At 41.6% G+C, this 24169-nt stretch overlaps 1 protein-coding gene across 10 annotated transcripts in view; it reads left to right on the top strand.

The window, feature by feature from the left end:
- The window catches only part of lrch1 (leucine-rich repeats and calponin homology (CH) domain containing 1), a 110793-nt gene that overhangs the window by 60894 nt on the left and 25730 nt on the right, over positions 1 to 24169 (top strand). For all 10 annotated transcript variants that reach the window (XR_013130369.1, XR_013130370.1, XR_013130368.1 and 7 more), the window contains exons 5-12: positions 958 to 1094; positions 1226 to 1356; positions 5627 to 5714; positions 10376 to 10481; positions 10932 to 11002; positions 12110 to 12183; positions 22802 to 22861; positions 23188 to 23262. Coding sequence is in view for 7 of the 10 variants with exons in the window: in XM_077002061.1 (XP_076858176.1) it covers positions 958 to 1094; positions 1226 to 1356; positions 5627 to 5714; positions 10376 to 10481; positions 10932 to 11002; positions 12110 to 12183; positions 22802 to 22861; positions 23188 to 23262 (742 nt within the window). In the remaining 3 variants the exon portion in view is untranslated. The remainder of the gene's footprint in view (positions 1 to 957; positions 1095 to 1225; positions 1357 to 5626; positions 5715 to 10375; positions 10482 to 10931; positions 11003 to 12109; positions 12184 to 22801; positions 22862 to 23187; positions 23263 to 24169) is intronic.

Here is a 24169-nt window from a genome sequence, read left to right as displayed (position 1 = left end):
TATGCTGTCCTCATGCAAAACAATAGAAGCAGATCCAAAACTGCCAATGATATCAGTATATTAAAAAAACAAATAAAACTCAAAATGCATGTTTAAATTCCAAAGGAATTCCAATGGAACAATTTTGAAATTCAATACTGTCTAATGGTGGTGTGTGTGTCCACTCTTTACTTTTACTTTTTTTTTTTTTACTATTTTTGGTCCTGTTCTAATCCCAGTGGAATGTTGGCTGTTTAAAGTTGTTCTCGCTGACCTGAAAGCACACACACACACACACACACACCAGTGGTGTAGTCCTAAAAAAATAAGTGGGGGGTCGTTTTTGGTGTGGCGGTGTAGCAATTCTAAATTGTTAAGCCGGGGGGTGGTGGCGATCATAAGTTGTTGAGCTCAAGAGGTTGTGGCCTGAGAGTAAAGAGCACTAAGAGGATAAGGCTAACTGACTAATTCAACCTGCTTTTAAAATGCTCATTGAAATATTAGCCCAGGGACATTACACTCACTGATGATACACTATAATTTTGAAAAACATTACTATAATATAACCTTCTTGAAAAGAATGTATAGAGGCAACAGTTAACTTTACAGTTAAATTTACACCAAAAGGGCGGTTATATATAACAATGATGTGTCTTCTACCTGACACTAACACCTGGCATGGTCAGAGATACAAGCCAGGAACTTTGCTGCAAGTTCATATATATAACAACAGTGACATTCAGATCAGAGAAAGATCATTCTAAAGGTTTTCTGACTTGCACTATGCTGTGTATACCTGCTGCTGACCTGGTTAATTGTTTATGGCATACAGAACAATTCATGCATTTGATAAGCTTGTCTTATAAGAGTCTTATATTTAAATTGAGTATTTTGAATTGTATTTGACACACTAAGTTAAAATGTTGTGTGCATGGGGTGGGGGATGCTTGCATGTCTGCATGGGTGTGTCTTTCTCAGACTTGGCAGATCTACCTCTGGTAAAGTTTGATTTCTCCTGTAACAAAGTCTCCACGATTCCTGTCTGCTACCGCAAAATGACTCAACTACAATCATTGCAGTTGGATAACAACCCACTACAGAGCCCACCAGCACAGGTATTGCACACACAAGAACTCAGATTTTATTTACCAATGCTAACAATCACACATAAATAAAATATGAAATCATCACCCAATGTTTTACAAATATATAATTAGTAGTATCTGACTGCTATGTTCTCTTATAGATTTGCATGAAGGGGAAGGTTCACATATTTAAGTACCTCACCATGGAAGCGTGTCGCAGTGACAAGATGGCTGATGCTCTTTACCTGCCTGTCATGGACCATCTAAGTCTGTCAAGACCCATGGCTGGCAGGTCAGTCCCTGTGTCCCTCACAAACCTGAACAGTTACCATCAGTTCCACAATGTTTAGCATATGCCTCACCTCCATAAGTACCTCAAACACCCAGTATGTGTTTGTAAATTATAATAATATTAAGGGTAACCTTATGCAGTACCTTTAATAATTTTTTAAGGAGTTTAGAATGTTTTACAGTTTTAAAAATACATAGCATAAAACACCCTAAGATAAATACTTAAAACTACACTATATTAGGGGTGTATTCAACTAAGGATTTTCATAGTCGAATCTGATTCGTCAGCTTTTCCCTTTAGTCGACTAATAGTCAAATCGGGTTAATTTTTTAATTTTTTATTTAGAGCGGTATACCTTAAACGGTATCCCATTCTCATTCAGGACTTTTTTTCCTCTTCAAAGTAAAAACCTAAAACACTCAGATAAATGAATAACCATGGTAGGTTGGCTTTATTCAGCTTTTATTTATTTACTTATTTATTTTTTTATGAAACATTAGAGAACATTAACTGTCAGTGCGCATTGCGCATATCGAACTGTGCAAAATGTCAAAAATATTTTAAATAAAATATGCCTGCCTGAAAATATAAAAAAATTGCCACACAACAGCAAAAAAATATAAGGAAAGGTTCAAGTAACGGGGTTTAAAAGCAAACAACAACAAAAAATTTTTATAGGCCTACTTGCCGAGACGCACCGCGACGACCGAAACAACATACGACTGAACTGTTTTTTTTCCGGTTTTTTTGCGTTTTAAATGGTATGCCATGTTGGTTGTTGTCGTGCAAAATGAAAGACGTTGATGACATAACTTGCACTTTACTTTGTTTGATTCATCTTTATCTTTTTCAAAATACTTTTGAAGTTTTTTAGTAGCCATTATAATCTCGGCAGATGCTGATCCTGTAGCGTGTTCAACTCCGCTCATTTGGATTGTGCAACTGCAGGGTGTGATTTATTAATGTGTAGTAAGGAAGATGCCTATTGTTAATAATCATTTTAAAAGATTTATTAACAGAAATTAGGATGATTTTTTTGACAAAAGGCTATATATAACGAAAACAAAGACATTTCATGTAACAACTAATGCTTAGCTGCATCCTTGGGCACCCCCATGCAGTTAGAATGGTACATTCGACTATGACGTTCATAGTCGACTAGGGGGTATAGTCGACTATAGTCGAATCAGCGACTATTGCAGGTCACCCCTACACTATATAGAATATTTTGTCTTATAAATATGTTCACCTAGATATAAGTAAAATCCCAGTTTATTTATATATGTAAAAAATCAATTTAGAGCAGATCCAGAGAGACCACTCAGCTTTTCATAATGATTCATTATTTAGTAAGTATAGTGATCGATGGTGACACATTTTCATCAGTATATATTGAAAGGTCACCTACTGCTTCGCTTTCACTAATGCATTTTCTTTATTAATGAATATTATTTGCATAGCAACATTAATAAAGCTGTATTGTCACGGTGAGGCGGCCCCCTACCGGCCACCTCTGTCCACAGCGGCTGTTGTTGTTGTTGTTTGGTGACGTCATGTGCGTCCCTCAGGTGGGCGGAGCCCGTGATCCGTCTCACCTGAGGGTCGTTTGTTTGCCTATTTATGTCTTGTCTTTGTACCAGTTGACCGCTGGTCATTATATCCTTAATTTGGAGATAGTGCACGGGTTTTAGGTTTGCACACTTTCTATTAAACCATAATTTTTCCCTGAGACTTGGCGTGATTGCTTCCTTTTCGTTGCTCACCCCCGCCCGTCACAGAATGACCAGCCACGCTTCGGAAGCCGCCGAGTCTCTTTTTCTTTCTCCTTCGTTCGTGGTCAGGTCGGTAAGTGTTTGTCTGCGTGGTGTTTTGTTTGAAGAGCTCCGCCGTGCTTTTGTGTTTTGTGTGTGTGTGTGTGTGTGTGTGTGTGTGTGTGTGTGTAGCACGGCGAGGACCAGGGCAGTCTGCCCTGAGACAGCTCTTCGTGTCCGTTGTATGACGGTGTCCGTTGTATATAGAACATAACGAGCACGCACACTGGTCCACACGTCCGTCACCCGTACACACATACAAAACACACACGAGAGTCCACCAGGCAGACACCCTGGTGTTCGCCGTGCCACATACACACAAGCGCACGGCGAACACCAGGGTGTCTGCCTGGTGGACTCTCGTGTGTGTTTTGTATGTGTGTACGGGTGACGGACGTGTGGACCAGTGTGCGTGCTCGTTATGTTCTATGTTGAATGTTTTATGTGTGACGCGGTTGCCGCTCGTCACTGTCGCCTCGCTCCCCGTGTGTCGTGTGTTTAATGTGGGGAGCGACTGCGGCTCTGAGTGGCGCGCGTCACTGTGTGTGTAAGCAGAGCGCGCATGTGATGGGTTCCGTCTGTCTGTTTGTACACCGTTTTTTGTTTGTCTAGTATTTGCGTGTGTGTTTTGTCCTAGCGTGATGTCAACTGTTAAATGTAATTCCACACATGCTCCTCCCCTTAAATGTGTGTTTGGGGGGGGACCGGCTGTGGTCCCGTGCCATGGGGTGTGGCACGGAGGGCGTCTCTCCCGAGGGAGGCCCTGAATAGGGTAGGGCGCGTTTGTGTTTCGTGTTTGTGTATGTGTGTGGTGTGTGTCAGGTTGTGTTTTTTGTGCAGGTGCTTCTCCTTGGCAGTGTTCCTGGACCTTGTGGGGGTCTCCACCTGGCAGGAGCCCCCTTGTGTTGTGGGGTGACCGGAGCCCGGTCGTGAAGAGCCCCTCCCTAGAGGGCTGGGGCCCCCGGATGTTTGGGGATCATGGGGCTCCGGTCTGAAAAGCTCCTGCTGGGGATGGAGATCCTCCCTCCTGCCCGGGGTGACCAGGAGGCCCTTGGGGCTGCTCCCTAGCCCGCGTCGGGGGTGCTCTGGGCCTCGGTCTCTGGCGCTCCTGGGTTGGGTGGAGGAGTCCACCTTGAGATGAGAGGCCCCGGGAGGGGTTGGCTCCCCAGGAGGCTGGGGTGACCCCTAGCAGAAGGCAGGGGTCAGCTCTGGGAGGAGGTAGGTCCAGGAGGTGAAGTAGCCACGCCTTGGAGAGGTAGCCTGCACACCCACACACACGAGGGACGAGAGAGGAGCCGTAGCCCCTCGTCCTCACACCCATGGGGCTTACCAGCTGAATGCCGGTTAGGGCGTGAGGGCCCTGTGACCGACCGGGGCGTGGTTTTGTGGTGTTAACGGCCCGGCCGGTCCAGGGTCCCGCCCGGGGAGGTGAGCTGTGTAATGTTTTGTGTTTTATGTTTCAGCTCCCGGACGGCAGGAGGTGTGTTCCTGCCTGTCTCTGCCTTCCTGCCCCTTCATGTTTTGTGTGCAGCCGCTGTGTGCCACACACCCAGTGGAGGGGAGTGCGGCTTGGTGGGGGGGTCTGTCACGGTGAGGCGGCCCCCTACCGGCCACCTCTGTCCACAGCGGCTGTTGTTGTTGTTGTTTGGTGACGTCATGTGCGTCCCTCAGGTGGGCGGAGCCCGTGATCCGTCTCACCTGAGGGTCGTTTGTTTGCCTATTTATGTCTTGTCTTTGTACCAGTTGACCACTGGTCATTATATCCTTAATTTGGAGATAGTGCACGGGTTTTAGGTTTGCACACTTTCTATTAAACCATCATTTTTCCCTGAGACTTGGCGTGATCGCTTCCTTTTCGTTGCTCACCCCCGCCCGTCACGTATATTATTTCACAGAGGAATCAATTTAAATGTACTAAAGGGTGTTAAATGTAAGTTACATTTCTTCAGCAAATTGACTACCATTTCACTGTGGTTTGATTTGATTGCAGTGTTAAATATTTATTTTTACAGGGAACAATCTATACTGTCTGAGAGCTGTCTGAAGCATCTGTGGAAAAGGGAAAACATGTACAATATATGTATATATAGCCTAAGAGTGTGCACAAATAAGCATGGTAATTACCCACCTGCAGGAATCCTGTTTTTTCCAATACTCACAGTCCTAAGTGGTTGTCAGTACATGGGTTTTAGCATAAGAGTCTAAGAGGTATTATTACAGACAATGAAATTAGATAGACATTATAGGTCAGGTATAAATTTGGAAAGACATGGTAAAATTCAGGTCGAGTGTGTGTGAAGGCTGTCTCAGAGGTGTCATTTTAATAGAATGAGGGAATGACTTTGCCACTGAAAGAGAGTTAATGAGAGAGCTTAGGTTTTTCACAATTACAAAAAGACTCTCTCTCTCTCTCTCTCTCTCTCTCTCTCCCTCTCCCTCCCTCCCTATCCCTCTCTCAGTATGGAGGATATTGATCAGCATAAGAAGCTTGATAGTGACTCTGGGGTGGGCAGTGATAATGGAGACAAGCATCTTTCAGCTACAGAGGTTAGTGTATTGTCTGTGCAGCATGAATGTGTGAGTTTGTGTGTTTGTGTGCATCTTTGCATGTGCTAGTAGAAAATACTTAAGCTTTATGCAATACCATGAAAACTGTATATTAATCAGATCAGTGCCCACTCAAATGCAAACTCTTAAACTGAACCGATTCTGTTGTTCAGATATTTTATTCCCTGCTTAGAGCTTGGCAAGTATAGTTTTATTAAAATACCAAATTAACGAACTTTTAAAATGGTATACTATTGTAACTGTATACAGTTGGAATAATTATAGGTCTGGTTTCATTGGTTACCTCCAGATTTAGTTTCATAACACACATAGAATTCTGTCTTTTTTTTTTTTAATGTATGATTACACATTTTAGATAGATAGATCTTTATTGATCCCTTTGGGAAGTTTCCCTCAGGGAAATTGAGTCCTTTGCCCTAATTATGACCACTACTGTGACATCCACAAATAGTTGCAGATTAGTTTTATGTGTTGTTTCCTTTGGACTACTTTTCAATCATATGGTTATTTTTATTTATTTATTGTATGGTCATCACATCACATCTTTAAACAATAACAAATTGAGCAAGCTACAATATAAAAATTAATTGTCAAATACTTAAATCTAGGATATTAATATAATCAGCCGCTGTATCTGTCAGTTTAATGAAATCCTTAGAGCTTCCCCGGTATGTCCAGAGACTGCACTCAGACACGATGTGACACACAGTCTGCCTCGCTGCCCCGCAATCGAACTCCGGAGAATCATGCCATCCACACTTGTGGAGGAAGTCGGTACACCTCCCATGCCCTGTGCGGATTCTGTTAAGAGTAGACCAACTTCTTCTGGGCATATTAAAGCCTGATGTCACTCTGGTGATGCAGGGCAAACAGCTGGTGATTGGGTCTGAAACCTCTCTCCATCTTCTTTCCCAGGCTTTCAGGATGTCGAAATTGTTTTCATATAGGCTTTTTCCAGTTTTCAGTGGATGATGTCTTGATTTAAGCCCATTATTTGATAGAAGGTGATAGAGGTCCAGACAGGCTGGCAACATTGTATCTTTAGTCAATTTCAAGTATTCCCTGACGACATTGTTTGCAGAGGTCATGAGGTGGAATGTGACTCAGGACAGGTAGGCAGTATGTTGGTGTAGATCTTGGTGTGCCAGAGACTATGCGTACGGTAGAGTTTAGTTGGGCATCTATCAGGTGGGTGTGGGCCCTGTTCAGCCACACGGCAGAAGCATACTCAGCAGCAGAGTGGACGAGTCAGAACACTGATATGCGCAGTGTTTTGGCGCTGGAACCCCATGTGGTATCAGCAAGTTGTGGATTATATTGTTGCGTGATTTTACTTTGCCTGAGAGTTTAGTTAGATGCTCTTTATATGAGTGTCCTGTCTAGGGTTACCCCCAAGTATTTTGGGAACCTATTGTGGAGGATTTTTCTTCCCTCAAATTCTATATTGAGCTGTTTATTTGCCTCCTTGTCATTCAAGTGAAAGCAAGAGACCTCTGTTTTACTGGCATTTCGAGTCTCCAATCTCGGAAGTACTGGCTCAATGTATGAAAGTCAGATGTTATGACAAATTCTCCCTCTTGGAAACTTGAGTGTTGGTATGAAATAGTCCAATCATCCGCATAGCCGAACTTTCGGGATGTTGTTTCTGGCAGATTCGATATGTAGAGACTAAACAAGAGTGGGGCCAGGACAGATCCCTGAGGAAGTCCATTGTTCAGCTTCTTAACACCATTCAGAGAGCTTCCCATTATGACTTCTGTTTGCGAACATGTTGTTGATTATTGTTACTATATGTCGATTCGGTATAACACATACAAGTTTGTAGATTAAGCCTTGCCTCCAAATGGTGTCATAAGCTGCTGACAGATCTATGAATGCAGCAAGTGTCTTTGTGTTTTTCTCAAAACCTTTTTCTATGTAGGTGGTTAGTGTAAGCACTTGATCGCTGCAACTGCAATTTTGGTGGAAGCCAGCTTGCTCTATGGGTATATTAAGTTCTGGGCCAATTCTGTTGTAAAATAAGCCATTCACAAAATCTGAAGATCACGCTTAGGAGGGCTATGGGTCTGTAGCTTTTCTGTTGCTTTTCCGCAGGTTTACCAGGTTTTAGTATTTTTCACGCTTCATTTTATCAGGTACCTGACCCGTTGTCAGTATGTCCAAATAGAATCGTGCTGGCCAGTTGATTGTATAGGGCAGTCATGGCCTGGTGGTTAGGGAACTGGTCTTGTGACCGAAGGGTCCCGGGTTCGATTCCCAGACCTGAGGTCATGACTGAGGTGCCCCTGAGCAAGGCCCTTAACCCTCAATTGCTCACTTCTATAAAAAAATGAGATAAAAATTTAAGTCGCTCTGGATAAGGGCATCTGCCAAATTCCATAATGTATACTTTCTGCTATGGATCAGGAATTCCGGGTGGATTCCATCAAAACCTGGTGCTTTTCTGACTTTCATTTCCTTAACTGCTCTGAATATCTCCCAGGTGGAGAAGTAGACAACTGGTGAATATTCAGGTTTGGGAGGTTCTGAATGAGATATGAGGTCTTTGAGGTCTTTCTTAACCTTCTTTGTATGTTTCTTATGGTTTGGGGCCCTGGCTGTGTTGACAATGTGGGAAGCTATTCTATTTGGTGTGTTGGTTTTTTCCGTTTTGTTTTCCTTACCGAGTTTCCGGAGGAGCGACCAGGCCTTTCGACTTGAAGTGACTCCACCATTTCCCTGCATTTTTGACAGCGAGCAGCATCGATGCTTGTTACAAGGTCATTAGCAATTTCTTTGTCATGACTCTGCAGAAATTGTTTGTACAGTGTTTCGTATTTTTGGACCCAACCGGGAATATACTCCTTTCTAAAGCCTTTTGGGATGTGCTTCTTAGCCATGTTGATGACTGCGCCAACGATCGATTGTAGTTTGTACTCTTCGGTGGAATCCATCCAAGGCAACAGTCTAGGTTGCTCAAGAAGGCTGGCTAGTCCGCTTTTTGGAAATTCCATTGGGCCTGGGAAAGGATTATATAACAGGTGTCTTAATGCCAACCTCGATAACTGCTGGTCTATGTTGGCTATGTCAGAAGTCAGAGAGGATTCTTTGACAGCATGGCACATGTATGTTGTCTCTTGAGGAACAAATCAAAGACCCGGGTTGTAGTCTCGGTTCCATGTGGCAGATCTGAATGACCCTCTGTCTTTTGCGTCGAAGATCAGGTGGATGGTATGGCTCTCCGCCCAGTTGACCAGCCTTTCTCCATCTTCGTTATTTCTTTGATACTTCCATTGTGTGTGATGACTATTGAAAACACCCCCGTAGATGGCAGGGTAGGGATTTATTGGTAACGTTCTGTTATGTATCTGAGGGTGGTTTATAGATGTTACTAATTTGGGTTCCTCTTAGGTTGATGGTTACATTATGGATGTTATTTTCGTCAATAATATTTGTAATAATAATTGTCCAAATATTTGACATTTTGCATAGCTTATTCCTTCAATGTTTAGTTGGCAGATACGGATGCAGGATCCAAGATCTTTTGTCATTTGCCCAGTTAGCGGGCTTTTGTTTTCGCTTTGATCTTTTGCTTTGCTCATGTTTCAGTGTATTTCTCTTCTTCGATATCTACTTTCTTCAAGTCTGTGATGATTTGGTTTGCTTCTCATTCCTTTACACTTGAGATATTCCTTTTGTCACATCCAGCTCCGCCCTCCTCCCTGGTCCCGCCTAGTTTTCCCCGTTCCCTTGGTTTCCCTTCTGTCTGCCATGCCGTTGTCCTCAGTACTCAAACCTTTGTCTCGTTTTCACTCCTCTGGTTTTAGTGTATATTATCCCCTCAATTCCACTCCCCTGTGTCGGTCATTGTGTACATGAGTCTCCCCTTACCTTCTTGCCTTGGTTGTTTATGCTCCTGCTTATCATGCTTCTTGTTCTTGTTCACTGTCCTATCTCCCATTTCCGTTGTGGTTACGTTTTCACCTCATTGCCATACCTCCCGCTCCGCGTAGTCTGTCTTGGTTTATATCTGTATTGTATTGTTAGTTTCCCTTTCATTGTGTTGTTACTTTGGACATGTTTCTCTTTAGCCTGGTTTGGTGTGTTCCTCCGTTGTCTGTTTAGTCTCATCTCTTTAGTTTTCGTTAGTCGCCGCTCCCCTTATTATGTTTGGTTTCTCCCCTTTACGTTCATGTAGCGTGCGTTATGGTTCCTTTCCCATGTGAGTTTACCCTGCCTAGTTGTTTCGCTGACCCGTTTGATAACATTAACCCTTCGTTGTTTAGTGTAGTACTGTTCTGTGTTCTGTGTTTCTGCTTTGTGTTTGGTTGGTTTCTGTTCAATAAATATTCATCCCTTTGCATTTGTGTCACCCCTGTTTCTGGTAATCGTAACACCTTTACTTTACTTCGATGTGATGTGCGCCAGGAGATCGATGGTAGGATTGTCTGGCAACCAACGTACTAATTCATTTAGCGCTATTCAGGAAGCACCACAAGGAGTCGAATGAGATTTGCTCCCCAAAATCATATGGAGATTTTAAATTACAATTTGTATTAGCCATATAATATATTTTAATTAACTGATATTGCATTTGTGTGTGTGTGTGTGTGTGTGTGTGTGTGTGTGTGTGTGTGTGTGTGTGTGTGTTTTGGTGTCAGCCATCTGATGAGGACAGTTTGAGTCTAAATGTGCCAATGTCCAATATCACAGAGGAAGATGGAATAAGTAAAGATGACTCCTGTGAGCATATCAGTAGTCTGGCAGGTAATGCATGACACACAAAACTCACATACACAATCTCACATAACCCCACACACACACGTTATTATGTCTTGAAAGAACTATGAGAGAGAGAGAGAGAGAGAGAGGGATGCAAGTTCAACCTGAGGAAGAGACCAGGACAGAAATGATACAGATTGCATATACTCAACAGGAAGTTGGTATCAACAGATGTGTGGTGTTTAACCTAGGGCAGCAGTGTTACTCTTTGGATAGTATTCTGTGGTTTTGTTTATGAGATACAGATTAGGAGAATAACCTGCTTAAACCCAATATTATTGGATAATATCAGATTATCAATACCTTAGGGGTAAAAGGGCATCTATTTGTGGCCTGAATATTTAACACAGACTATGCTGTCACTTATAACTGGTCTTTTAAAACAATGATTCAAGTGTGTCTGTGTCTGAGTGTGTGCCTTTGTTTTTCCTCTAGTGGACAGAAGCCATTCAGATTCTGGATACAGAGATTGCACTTTGAGTTCTCGATTCATCAGCTATATTAGGGTAAGAGAGATACGTACTTACTACTACACATAGACTCAATATTCAAAACATCAGTATTTACATCAGAACCAAACTGGCAAAATGTTTTTACTTGTGAGCCACAAAAAATGAATGGTTTGTTTTTAGATTACTAGACTGTTCTCTCACTTCTAATATTGCCAAAGTTGGGTATCTTTCTCTGTTCAGTACAACAGCTTACACTGACCTCTATGCATGCTGCTAAAAATGGCCCACTTTTGGATGATATAGGGCAGCCTGGTTTTATAGTTAAAGAATGTTGTAGACTATATGACAGCAGTGAGGCCATGCTTTGTGATTATATGACAGCGATGGTGATGCTTAGTGCCACCCTCCTTGGGTGTCTCTCTGTAACTATTCTACTCTAACTTCTGACAGGAACAAATGTTTTGGACTGTATGCTAAATTCAGCTGCCCACTCTTTGGCTCATTCTAAACTGATAATGTTTGTTTTCTAACCCAAATGATGAAGCGATGGTCTGGGTCTCATTTGCAGCTATAATGATTAAGCTAATGGTTAGATCAGGTCTGATTAAAGTTTGTATTCTGGTGGAGATTAATTAGTTGTTGAATCATGGCAATTCTTATCATCCGTTCTTGCTCTTTTCTTTTGGGCCGTTTTGTGCATTCTTTTCATCTTCTATCCCACACTGACAATTTTAGTCTCATATTACTACGTCATGAAAATGTATTTAGACAAATTGTAGTCTCAAACAATTAATGCTGTTTGATTCTTTGAATTGGTAGAGCAGACTGTGTGTGTGTGTGTGTGTGTGTGTGTGTGTGTGTGTGTGTGTGTGTGTGTGTGTGTGTGTGTGTGTGTCTGTCTGTCTGTCTGTCTGTGTCTGTGTGTGTGTGCTTTTGAGCTTGAGTTGTAAATCTTACGTGTATATAACCCAAGAACTAAGCATTCTAATTTGTATGTGAGTGTGTGTTTGAGAGAGAGCGAGCATGTGAGAGAGACATTGACAACTCTGCAGTGTTTGGAAAATTCATTATGCATGCTATCAAGTCAGTCCAGACCCCTACTGTGCAGTCATATGATAGATTACAGCTGGAGATGATGTCTGTATGTGTCTACGTGTGTAGGGCCGTGGTGTTGAATTTGAAGAGCCTCTCAAAATAGAAGAAGACAGAAAAAGTAACTGGTCCTCAGGACAAATGTGAGTATACTTTTTTGGGATGTCCTTTCATTATTTACTTTCATTATGTGCTCACGGATGAATATGTATGGATGTTATTACTTTGCTTGCTGCTGGACTGTTAACTAGCTGGTGTATCAGATGCATGTGATGACACTGCTCGGAAGACATACAATGGGGGGGGGGGGGGGGGGGGGGGAGGGTGTAACATACATTCTCCATATGTTGCAGAGGAGAAATCTCCAGGATCTGGTCAGTTTTGAAACATGTGTTGAGAAGGACAACTGTCCAGCGTTACACCCAGGCTTCAAGCAGTTTCTGATGGTGTTAGCAAGGTGTACTCAAAGGAAACTGTGAGGTCGTTGTGTGGGTTTGGGGTTCCTGGAATGTACAGAAGCTCAGTTTTGCTAGGGTTGAGCTTCAAGTGGTGAGCAGTCATCTATGAAGCAATATCTGCCAAGCATGCCGAGATACGCCTAGAAACCTGGGTGTCAGAATGAGGGAAGGAAATAATTAGCTGGGTGTCATCAGCATAGCAATGATAAGAGAAACTGTGAGACAAAATAATGTCACCAAGGGAGCGAGTATATAAAGAGAAGAGAAGAGGGCCTAGGACTGAGCCTTGGGGGACTCCAGTGGAAAGTTTACATGGATTGGATATAAATCCTCTCCATGTTACCTGATAGGAACGGTCTTCAAGATATGACTGGAACCATTTCCAGGCAGAGCCAGTCACACTGAGGCTAGAAAGAACAGAGATGAGGATGTTGTGACCATGTCAAAGGCTGCAGAAAGATCTAGAAGAATTAAAACTGATGATAGCTTGTTAGCCTTGGCAGCATGGAGCTTCTCGGTCACTGCTTTGAGGGCAGTTTCTGTTGAGTGTGCCCGTTTGAAGCCAGACTGATTTGGATCATGGAGTTGGTTCTGGGTGAGGAAGAGAGGTAATTGGTCATAGACTGCTCGTTCCAGAGTTTTTGATAGAAAAGAAATAAGTGATACCAGTCTGTAGTTGTTCATGTCAGAGGTGTCAAGTGTTGCTTTTTTTCAAGATTGGTACCACCCTTGCCATCTTGAACACGTTAGGTACATGACCCGAAACTAAGGAGTTGTTGATGATTGCTGAGATGAACGGAAGGAGTTCTCTTGACATATTCTGGAAAAGAGTGGAAGGAATTGGATCCAGTGGGCATGTAGTAGGGTTGCTAGAAGTTAGAAGTTGATGTATCTTGTCTGAGGACAGAGGGGAGAAAGAAGCCAAGGAGTTGAGTGTTGGGTTAGAGATACTAGTAGGAAGGTTGGGAGCTGGGGGAAAAATCCTCAGGAGTGAGAGAGGATGGAGGAGGAGTGAGGGAGGGTTAAAGAGAGAAAAAATGCTGAATAGCTCTATGAGTTGCAGTGGATATTGACGTTACATGCAAATGTCACCATTACGAATACGTTTCAGCGGCTCGTTCTGCCTTTTGTGCAAAACGCCATCTAGCATTAATTATGTGTCATTACCAGCTTCCTTGTGTAAAGACTCAGCGGCCTTTTGACTGCCGAGGCATGCTTTAAGTAGGTAAAAACAACACGGCCCTAGTAGTAGAAATGACCGGCCCTCTGATCTTCTAGGTATAAGTATGTAAATGAGGCGCGGTGCTTCTAGTGATAACGAGTCAGAGTCTGAATATCAGAGTTGGAAGCAGCACAGTTTTTTGACTGTGTGCTTAAAATTTAGATTTTACATGTTAAGTAAACATTTTTTAAGAAAATTTTATTGTAATGTTGTTCACGTCCAAGAAAATTGTTTCTTGGACAGACTCACATGTTGTGGTACAAAGGAGCAAAAACATGAAGTGCCACTATACACCGTGTATGACTTGAATGAAAGTATAATTCATTAAAATGTGCAATTCCTGGGTAAAAATAGCTTTCCTGTTTTCAGAGACCAGGCCATGAAAAGATTGTTATAACATTATCAGTGATGGAGTTGATAACCAAGTCTTGGGAAACTAGTTTTTATTGGAACGGTTCATGTCAATTAAGATCTTGTAGGAGTTTCACTTACTAATCATTTAAGTAGATATACATTTATGTTACCTCAATTATTAATCAGTCTCATGTCCAAATCAAACCAGAATCACAATAGTTCTCAACTAAAAGAAAGTAATGGTTTGCACAAGCATGCATTCTTGAGGAGGTGGGATTTGTTGTTATCTCTGTTCTCATATGGAGAACAAAGCAACTAAAATGGCACTGACTTTTAAACCACAGAGCAACATGGATGTATGTTAATGAGTTCAGCTGATTTATTCTAATGTGGTCATAGAACAAAGGGTGATGGCGCTTCCTAAATAACTAAAAAAAGAAAGTGGCGTGTATGAGCCTTGGGTTGTTCGGCAAGGTAATGACCCTAAATGTGGCCAAATCTACTAAAAAATGGTTCACAAGGCACTAAAGCTCCTCTCATGTCCACCTCAGTCCCCAGACCTCAACCCAATATAAAACATGTGGGGTGAGCTGAAGAGGAGAGTGCATAGGACTTCTCCTGGACTCTGGATGACTTTGTGCAAAGAGGAATGGTCAAAGAGTTATAGGAGAAGATTAAGTGCTGTCTTGTTGGCAAAAGGAGGTTATACAAAGTACTAACAACAGGGGTGCCAATAATTCTGCCACTCAATTTCATTCAAAAGATTTATTTCTTAATTGGTGATTTTTTCCCCCACCAAATAAAGGCACTTAAAAGCTTTAAAAGCTTAGATTGTTTTGCATTTTGTCCTATATTACTTAAAAAATTATAATTTCTTAGAAGCCAAAGAACACTTCTTAACCAGGGTGACCCAGAGAGGGCACTCCACCATTGTCCAATTGAGTACCATGGTCTCAGATTTAGAGCTGCTGATTCTCATCTCGGCCATCGTGCTGATTCTCATCCTGATTCTCATCCTGGCACTCGGCTGCAGACTGATTCAGCGAGAGCTGTAGGTCCTGGCCAACAAAAAAGGAAGACATGGAATCCTGAGGCCATCAAACAAACCCCCTCTGCCACTTGAATAAATTCTGTTCATAAAAGTTCTGAACATGATCGGTGACAAAGTGCAGCCCTTATGGAGCCCAACCCCAACTGGAAAATAGTCTGACTTACTGCCGGCCATGTGAACCAAGCTCCTGCTCCATTTGTACAGGGAGTGAATAGCCATTAGCACCGGGCCCAGTACCCTAATACTGGTTGAACTCCTATGCACCCTCTAGTACTGTAAAGATGAAAAACGTATCCAGTGTCCTACGACCAGGACTGAACCTGCATGGTTCCTCTTCCAGAGATTCAACTATCGACCAGACTCTCTTCTGTAGTACCCCTGCATAGACCTTACTGTGGAGGCTGAGGGGTGTGATCCCTGATAGCTGGAGCAAACCCTCTGGTCCTATTTCTTAAAAAGGGTACCACCACCCTTGTCTGCCAGTCCAGAGGCACTGCCCCCAATATCCATGTAATGTTGCAAAGACTTGTCAGCCAGGAAAGTCCCACAGTATTCAGAGCCTTAAGAAATTCAGGGCAGATCTCATCCACCCCCAGAGCCTTGCCACCAAGGAGTTTCACAACTACCCTGGTCACCTGGGCCCAAGTCCCCCATTTCTGGTTACTCTATGAAAGCTCTATGCCAGCGCCAGCAGCATTAGCAAATGGGTGCTTTGCGTTTAAATGGTACTTCAGACTGGTAAAACTCCTACAATAAACTAATTCCGCGTTGCATAAGGTGCAAACAACTTTAGTCTTGTCAATGTCTCCATTAGGAAGCTTCTTAAAAATAAATTTTCCATGAAGCAAACCTGGCAGCTTCGTGGCTGCATCCATGTAAGCACACGTGCGATTTGTTGTGGGTGGTAATTCACAGGTTTGAAAACTCGTTCTCGCCCTCTATTGTGCAATTTGGTTAGGAATACAGCTGAGCTAAACTATCAAGGTGAATGTCATCAGTTTGCTTACCTATTTTGACCCAGTTCCCATCCCAACTTTAAGAATAGATTAACAAGTATCACGTTATTGAACGCCGATAACGGCCCAACACTTTATATATATATATATACAGTTGTGATCAAATTTATTCAACCCCCACTGAAATAAAGTGTTTTGGCCAGTTTGACATTGATTTTGATCATTTCAGTCATCTTATTTACAATTATATCAAAGAGGCACTTATAAATTAGACAAACATAACATAATATTTATGATGGAATAACCACAAATGTCTTTACTGTGCTCACATCATTATCAGTTTTATTCAACCCCCTAGTGACATTATTTTTTAGTACTTAGTACAACATCCTTTTCCAGTTATGACAGCTTTCAAGCGTGAAGCATAGCTTGACACAAGTGTCTTGCAGCGACCTATGGGTATCTTAGCCCATTCTTCATGGGCAAAAGCCTCCAGTTCAGTCACATTCTTAGGCTTGCGCACTGCAACTGCCTTCTTTAGGTCCCACCAGAGGTTCTCAATTGGATTTAAGTCTGGTGATTGCGATGGCCACTCTAGAATGTTCCAGCCTTTCATGTTCAACCATGCTCTAGTGGACTTGGATGTGTGCTTCGGATCATTGTCCTGTTGGAAGGTCCAACGTCTCCCAAGCCGCAGGTTTGTGACTGACTCCATCACATTTTCCTCCAAGATCTCCTGGTACTGAAGGGAATTCATGGTACCCTGCACACGTTGAAGCTTTCCTGTACCATTAGAAGCAAAACAGCCCCAAAGCATAATTGACCCCCCGCCATGCTTCACAGTAGGCAAGGTGTTCTTTTGTTCATAAGCCTGGTTCTTCCTTCTCCAAACATAGCGCTGGTCCATTGTCCCAAACAGTTCTAATTTAGTTTCATCTGACCACAGTACACTGTCCCAAAACCTTTGTGGCTTGTCCACATGACTTTTGGCATACTGCAGTCGACTTTCCTTGTTCTTTGGAGTCAGCAAGGGGGTGCGTCTGGGCGTTCTGGCATGGAGGTCTTCGTTATGCAGTGCGCGCCTTATTGTCTGAGCTAAAACTTCAGTGCCCACATCTGACAGGTCTTTTTTCAGTTCCTTAGCAGTCACGCGGGGATTTTTCTCCACATTACGCTTCAGGTAGCGCACAGCAGTCACGGTCAGGATCTTCTTTCTGCCACGACCAGGTAACGTTTCCACTGTGCCCTTTAACTTGAACTTGCGAATGATACTTCCGATAGTGTCTCTTGGAATATTTAACAACTTCGCAATCTTTTTATATCCATTGCCATTCTTGTGAAGAGCAATAACCTCTTCTCTTGTCTTCTGGGACCATTCTCTTGCCTTCACCATGCTTGGAAACACACCAGTAGATGTCTAGAAGGAGCTGAGTATCACAGTCCTTTTAAATCTGCCTAATTGGTGCTTATCATGCTTGATTGCTGCTCGTTGACATCCACAGATGTTTTCAATACCTGATGGAAAACACTGGAATGAACCTCTGTTCTTAGGAGTGGTAGTCGTAAAGGGGTTGAATAATTGTGTCAATGAAGAAATCACAAAAAGGCCATTTAATACTTTGACAAAAAAAATTGATGCTATCTTAGTTGCATTTAGTTCTTTAACAAGTCCTTGTAAGATTTCATTATGAACACAATTACAAATGTGCACTGAATTCCATAAAACCCTTCGCAGCATTGGGGGTTGAATAAATTTGATCACAACTGTATATATATATATTAGGGGTGGGAAGCGATTAAAAAAATTAATCGAATTAATCGGAAGCTTTGTAATTAATTAATCGAAATTAATCGCATTTTAATCGCATTTCAGTATTTAACATGAGAAATATTAATTTAAGTTTGAATGATGAATGAATCAATGAACATAATCATAAACTTCAACATCTTGTTTATTTTTCCACCAGTCTACTACGAAGACCAATATATGTGTAGTGTGCAGAAAACAGTTCAGAACATTGGAAATTCTGACCAAAAATGTTGTTTAATTTAGGGAGTTTTGCTCAGGATATTGGAAGAATTGAAGTAAATCAGAAGATGTTTTTTAATACCATTTTAGATTGTAGACTTTCTTTAATTTCCCAGGCCTCTGCCATAGGCATCTTCATAGTGCCTAGAAGTGGTCTTCTGCATGCTCAAAGCAAATGACTGGATCTTCATCATCTATAGATTCATCATCTATAATATGAGCTGTCACACCAAGATCATTCTTGTTGCTAACAGAGGTCCAGTGATCCCCAGTCAGAGCCACATTTGTGGCACTCTTCACAATAACCTGTTTTAATTCTTTCCTCATCATACAGCTGCTGGATTTTCTTCGACATTGTCTTTCTGGGGTGAGTTTCCCAAAACGTTCTTAGTGCCAAGTACTTCGTCACCTCGTTCTTACGTACGAGGTTAAGAAGTACTTGGCGCTAAGAACGTTTTGGGAAACTCACCCCTGGGCGGTAGTTCGTAACTTGCATCAGTTGACGCAATTCGCAGCGCTTCTTGTAAGCATTTATCTTCGACCACAGAGAGCGGACAACACAAATAATGTGACGCATCATGTATAAACGCGTGCGGAGTCGCGCGCTACGGCCATTCGCAAAAGTTTAATCCAGTCTTAATGGTCCAATGAAGGTCTTTTAAAAACCAGGACGTTTCCTCACAGGATGTGAATTACGGACGTTTGGTCACCCTATCGTACTAGGAATACATTTAGCAGCTAAGTTATTATTACTGACCTGCGCGTTAAGCTGGGCGTACACTGTGCGATTTTTGGCCCATTTTCAGCCGATTTTTCACTCGTTTCGGCTCAATCGCGTGTCGTGCATCGTATAGTTTACACAGGTAAACGATGAACGATTCACACCTCACGACCAACTCCCGATCAGAAATCGCAGCGTCGCAAGAACATCAAACATGTTTGAAATTCAAATCGCTCCTCGTGAGAGTATCGCACTGTTGAAGCAGCTCCACGAGCCGACTCTCCCTGCGATTTAGTCGTACAGTTTGAGCTGGAGCTGAGTACACGATTTAAAATATCGCACAGTGTACGCCCAGCTTTAGCCGCAACATGTTTTGCGTTGAGGTGGTAACGAAGGGTGGAAGTGCTCCTGTGATAAGCGAACTCCTTCCTACATAAAGTGTAAATAACACTATTTTTGTTTGTACTTCCATCTGAAAGTTTCTTATATTTAAATTTCCCATCCACCAGCGTAGCCTCTTCAGTCATCTCCATCATGATCATCTTATTGTGTGTCCATAATCTGTATGCCCGGAACTCGCGCACTGAGAAACATTCCACGGTGCAAAAGTGTCTCGTCCGTTAAATGCGTTAAAATGCGTTAATTTTTTTAGTGCGTTAATTTTCCTGTAATTTATTAATCGAAATTAACGCGTTAAAAGTCCCACCACTAATATATATATATATATATATATATATATATATGTGTGTGTGTATATATTAGTGGTGGGCCGTTAACGGCGTTCGTTAATTTGATACTCTTATCGGGCGATTATCGCCGTTTATCGCCGTTAATCTATTCTTAAAGTTGGGTTGGGAACTGGGTCAAAATGGGTAAGCAAACTATGATGACTTTCAACTTGATAGTTTAGTTCGGCTGTATTCCTAACCAAATTGCACAGTAGGGGCGAGAACGAGTTTTCAAACCTGTGAATTACAAATCGTACGTGTGTTTACATGGATGCGGCCACGAAGTCGCCAGGTTTGCTTCATGGAAAATTCATTTTTAGGAACGTAAAGTGTTACCGGAGCGGAGCTCGGAGCGGTCGTTTTCTGCATGGTCCTAGTGCTAGATTCGTCGCTATTTAAATATTTCTTTTTAACCATTAAAACTGCAGAGGACCAAAACCGGCTTTTGAAAAAGTCCCCCCCAAATTACGTCCGTGAGGTTAAATGTACTAAATGTTAGCTTACATTTCAAATATCATGTTTAACTGAATAAACGAGTAGCCTACATTTTATTGAGCATGTTTTTTTCTTCAAGTATCAAAGTAGAACAGCTTCCTCAAGCAGTCATTGATGCATTTTGGAAACAGGAGATGAGCCCCTGGTCTAATGCACCCTCTGTATTAAGAAACCCTATCTCAAAAACTTACTTGGGTAGCACGCATATGAGCCATTTTAATATAGATTAATCTAGATTAATCTAGATTAATTTCAAGATTTCAGTGAGATTAATCTAGATTAAAAAAATGTATCTATGCCCACCCCTAGTATATATATATATATATATCATATATATCATATCAACTTGTGTGTGTATATATATATATATATATATATATATATATATATATATATATATATATATATATATATATATATATATATACACACACACACACACACACAGTGGGATGTGAAAGTTTGGGCACCCCATGAAGTTTATATGATTTACAGACAGAAAGTGTGCAATAATTGTCTAAACAAAAATAGGCAGGTCCATAAGTTTGGGCACTGTTGTCATTTTATTGATTTCAAAACCTTTAGAACTAATTATTGGAACTCAAATTTATTTTGGTAAGTTCAGTGACCCTTGACCTCCATACAGAGGTGACTCCAATCATGAGAAAGGGTAGTTAAGGTTGGCAATTGTATGTTTTTCTCCTCTTTGCATCTTCTCTGAAGAGTCGCAGCATGGGAGATTCAAAACAACTTTCAAATGACCTGAAAACAAAGATTGTTCACCATCATAGTTTAGGGGAAGGATACAGAAAGCTATGTCAGAGATTTCAGCTTTCAGTCTCCAGTGTGAGAAACATTGTGAGAAAATGGAAGAAGACAGGTACAGTTTAAGTCAAGGCTTGAAGCAAGCAAAATCTCAAATAAACAGAAGTGAAGGATGTTGAGAACAGTCAGTGTCAACCCACAGACCAGCACCAAAGACCTACAACATCATCTTGCTACTGATGGAGTCACTGTGCATCGTTCAACTATTCGGCGCACTTTACACAAGGAGATGCTGTATGGAAGAGTGATGCAGAGGAAGCCTTTTCTATACCCACATCACAAACAGAGCTGCTTGAGGTATGCTAAAGCACATTTAGACATGCCAGCTTCATTTTGGAGTAAGGTGCTGTGGATTGATGAAAACAAAATAGAGTTATTTGGCAATAACAAGGGCTGTTATGCATGGAGGAAAAAGAACACATCACTCCAAGAAAAACACCTGCTACCTAAAGTAAAATTTGGTGGTGGTTCCATCATGCTGTGGGGCTGTGTGGCCAGTACAGGGACTGGGAATCTTGTTAAAGTTGAGGGACGCATGGATTCCAATCAATATCAGCAGATTCTGAAGACCAATTTCCAGGAATCAGTGACGAAGCTGAAGCTGCACCGGGCTGGATCTTCCAACAGGTCAACGGCCCTAAACACTGATCAACATCTACTAAGGCATTCATGCAGAGGATCAAGTACAACGTTCTGGAATGGCCATCTCAGTCCCCAGACCTGAATATTATTGAAAAGCTGTGGTGTCGCTTAAAGAGAGCTGTCCATGCTCGGAAACCATCAAACCTGAATGAACTTTTGTAAAGAAGATTGGTCTAAAATACCTTCAGCGACAATCTAGACTCTCATTAGAAGCTATAGGAAGCGTTTAGAGGCTGTTATTTCTGCCTATTTTTTTTGGGTGCCCAAACTTATGCACCTGCCCATTTTTGTTTAGACAATTATTGCACACTTTCTGTGAATCATATAAACTTCATTTCACTTCTCAAATATCACTGTGTTTGTCCCCTATATGATATATTTAACTGAAATTTTTTATCCAAACATTCAATGATTTATAAAGGTAAATCAGGAAAATTTTACAAGGGTGCCCAAACTTTCACATCCCACTGTATATGTATATATATATACAATATAAATACAAGACTATAAAGTGAATAAATGATTAGAAGTGAATGAAGTTATTGCACATCATTATTTTTGCACTTTTTGTTCAGCTGTCATGTGGTGGTTCGGTCGAGTTTGTATTACAGTCACCAGAGCGTCCAGCTTGATGCCAACTACGGAGCCCGCCCCCCTGATCAGTTTATCCAGTCTGAATGTGTCCTTCTTGGATATGCTGCCCCCCCCCCCCCCCCCCCCCAACCTGCCATGGTGTAAAACAGGACATTGGTGACCACAGACTAATTAAACCTCCACAGGAGTTTCCTGCAGATATTAAAGGACCTGAACCTCCTTAGAAAGTACAGTCTGCTCTGCCCCTTCCTGTACAGGTGGTCAGTGTTACAGGTCCAGTCCAGCCACAGCCCCAGGTACTTATAGGAGTCCACAACCTCCACCTCCACTCCCTCGATCCGAAAGTGGTTGTGGCTTTGGTCTGGATCTCCTAAATTCGATGACCAGCTCCTTGGTCTTTGTGGTGTTGAGTTGCAGATAGTTCCTATGACACCAGATGGTAAAGTCTCTCACCAGGACCTAGGACCAATTTGCCTTGGGAGACCCTACCAGGAACATTGCCCCTGACAACCTAGCTCCTAGGATTATGTAGGCACACAAACCCCTCCACCACTACAAGGTGGTGATCCATGAGTTTATTGTAACAAATACTACAAATTGTACAATCCTACATGAATAAATAAATGTCATAATAAGCTGTGTCTCAACTCTGTCAAACTGATCCTCTGATTATAAATCATTTGCAGATCAAAGATTGATATGATAAATCCACTGAAGGCTGTGGAGCGTCTTCAAGATCCTAACAGGTAAGTTGTGCCAAGAATTTCACAGCTATACCTATTATGATAAAATGATTATAATTTTCACAAGTTTCCTAAATGTAAGACATTCAATATCTATGATATTATTTATTCTGTTCTGTATGGTTTGGTATTTTCTACTCAACCATATATCATATGGATTAATTTCCTGACATAACACAGTTTCCTGATACTAAATACCTGACTATGATATAATGAACTTGTAATTGTTTTGTAGAATAACTTCTGCTGTTTAAAATGCTAAACTTTCAGGTACAGCTCATGAAGTTCAGTTTGTGTCTGAGCATGTGTGTATTTGTTTGTACAATCAGGGTGAATGCACACTCTGATTTGGAAAGAATTAAGCTCTACCCAGTAGAAATGGTCACAGTAGATGACTCTCTGAAGTAAGCCCCAGTCCTGCCTTATTGGATGTTGCTACATTGCCTATTTATCACTTGTATATATACTATATATTTTTTACTAATGAACATTTACTTGATTTTTGTAAAGCATCTATTTATTTTCCCCATTGTAATGCATCGTTTCTTTCTTCCATTACTCAAGGAGTACCCTGGGCCCTCTGATTTTACATTCAGCCAACTAAAGATAGTGTAATTGTTAAACCATAATCAGTAGAGTGTAACTGTAGTGTACTCCTTGACACTCCAATTTCCGTTGAACCCCACTGGTGTTTTTTTCACCTCCATAATATTGCTCACTCAAGGCTAATGCTAACCAAACAAAATGCTGAATCTCTGGTTCATGTTTTCATATCATATGTTTGCCTATATTGTTCCAGTGTGTGTTCACTAGTTCAGAGGTCACCAACCACCGAGCCGTGGACCGGTACCGATCCGTGGGTCATTTGGTACCGGGCCGCACAGAAAAAAAAATAATGTTTTATCGATGATCTGAGTCTGAGTGATGTTTTATTTTGAAAAATATATATTTTAAAAAATTGGGATTCACTCCCAATTACATCCATCGGCGAGTTTTATTTTTATGTGGTTTATATTTGTTTTTATGCCAGTCATTATATTTCATTGTACTTAAACCCCCCCCCCCCCCCCCACTTTAAAGGCCGGTCCGTGAAAATATAGTCTGACATATAACCAGTCCGTGGCGCAAAAAAGGTTGGGGACCTCTGCACTAGTTCACTAGTTCACAAATTCCGATCTGGGTGAAAATTACAATTGGGAAATTGCTAAATTAAAAAAAATCTTTCTATTTCACCCCAATCTTGTTTGAATTACTTGTTTGAAGGAAAATAAATATAAAAAATACATCCTTCTCCCACTTAGAAATCATGGA

Source organism: Brachyhypopomus gauderio, chromosome 4 (genome assembly GCF_052324685.1).
Source record: "Brachyhypopomus gauderio isolate BG-103 chromosome 4, BGAUD_0.2, whole genome shotgun sequence".
NCBI classification, from domain to species: domain Eukaryota; kingdom Metazoa; phylum Chordata; class Actinopteri; order Gymnotiformes; family Hypopomidae; genus Brachyhypopomus; species Brachyhypopomus gauderio.
This window is presented reverse-complemented; position numbering and strand designations above follow the sequence as displayed.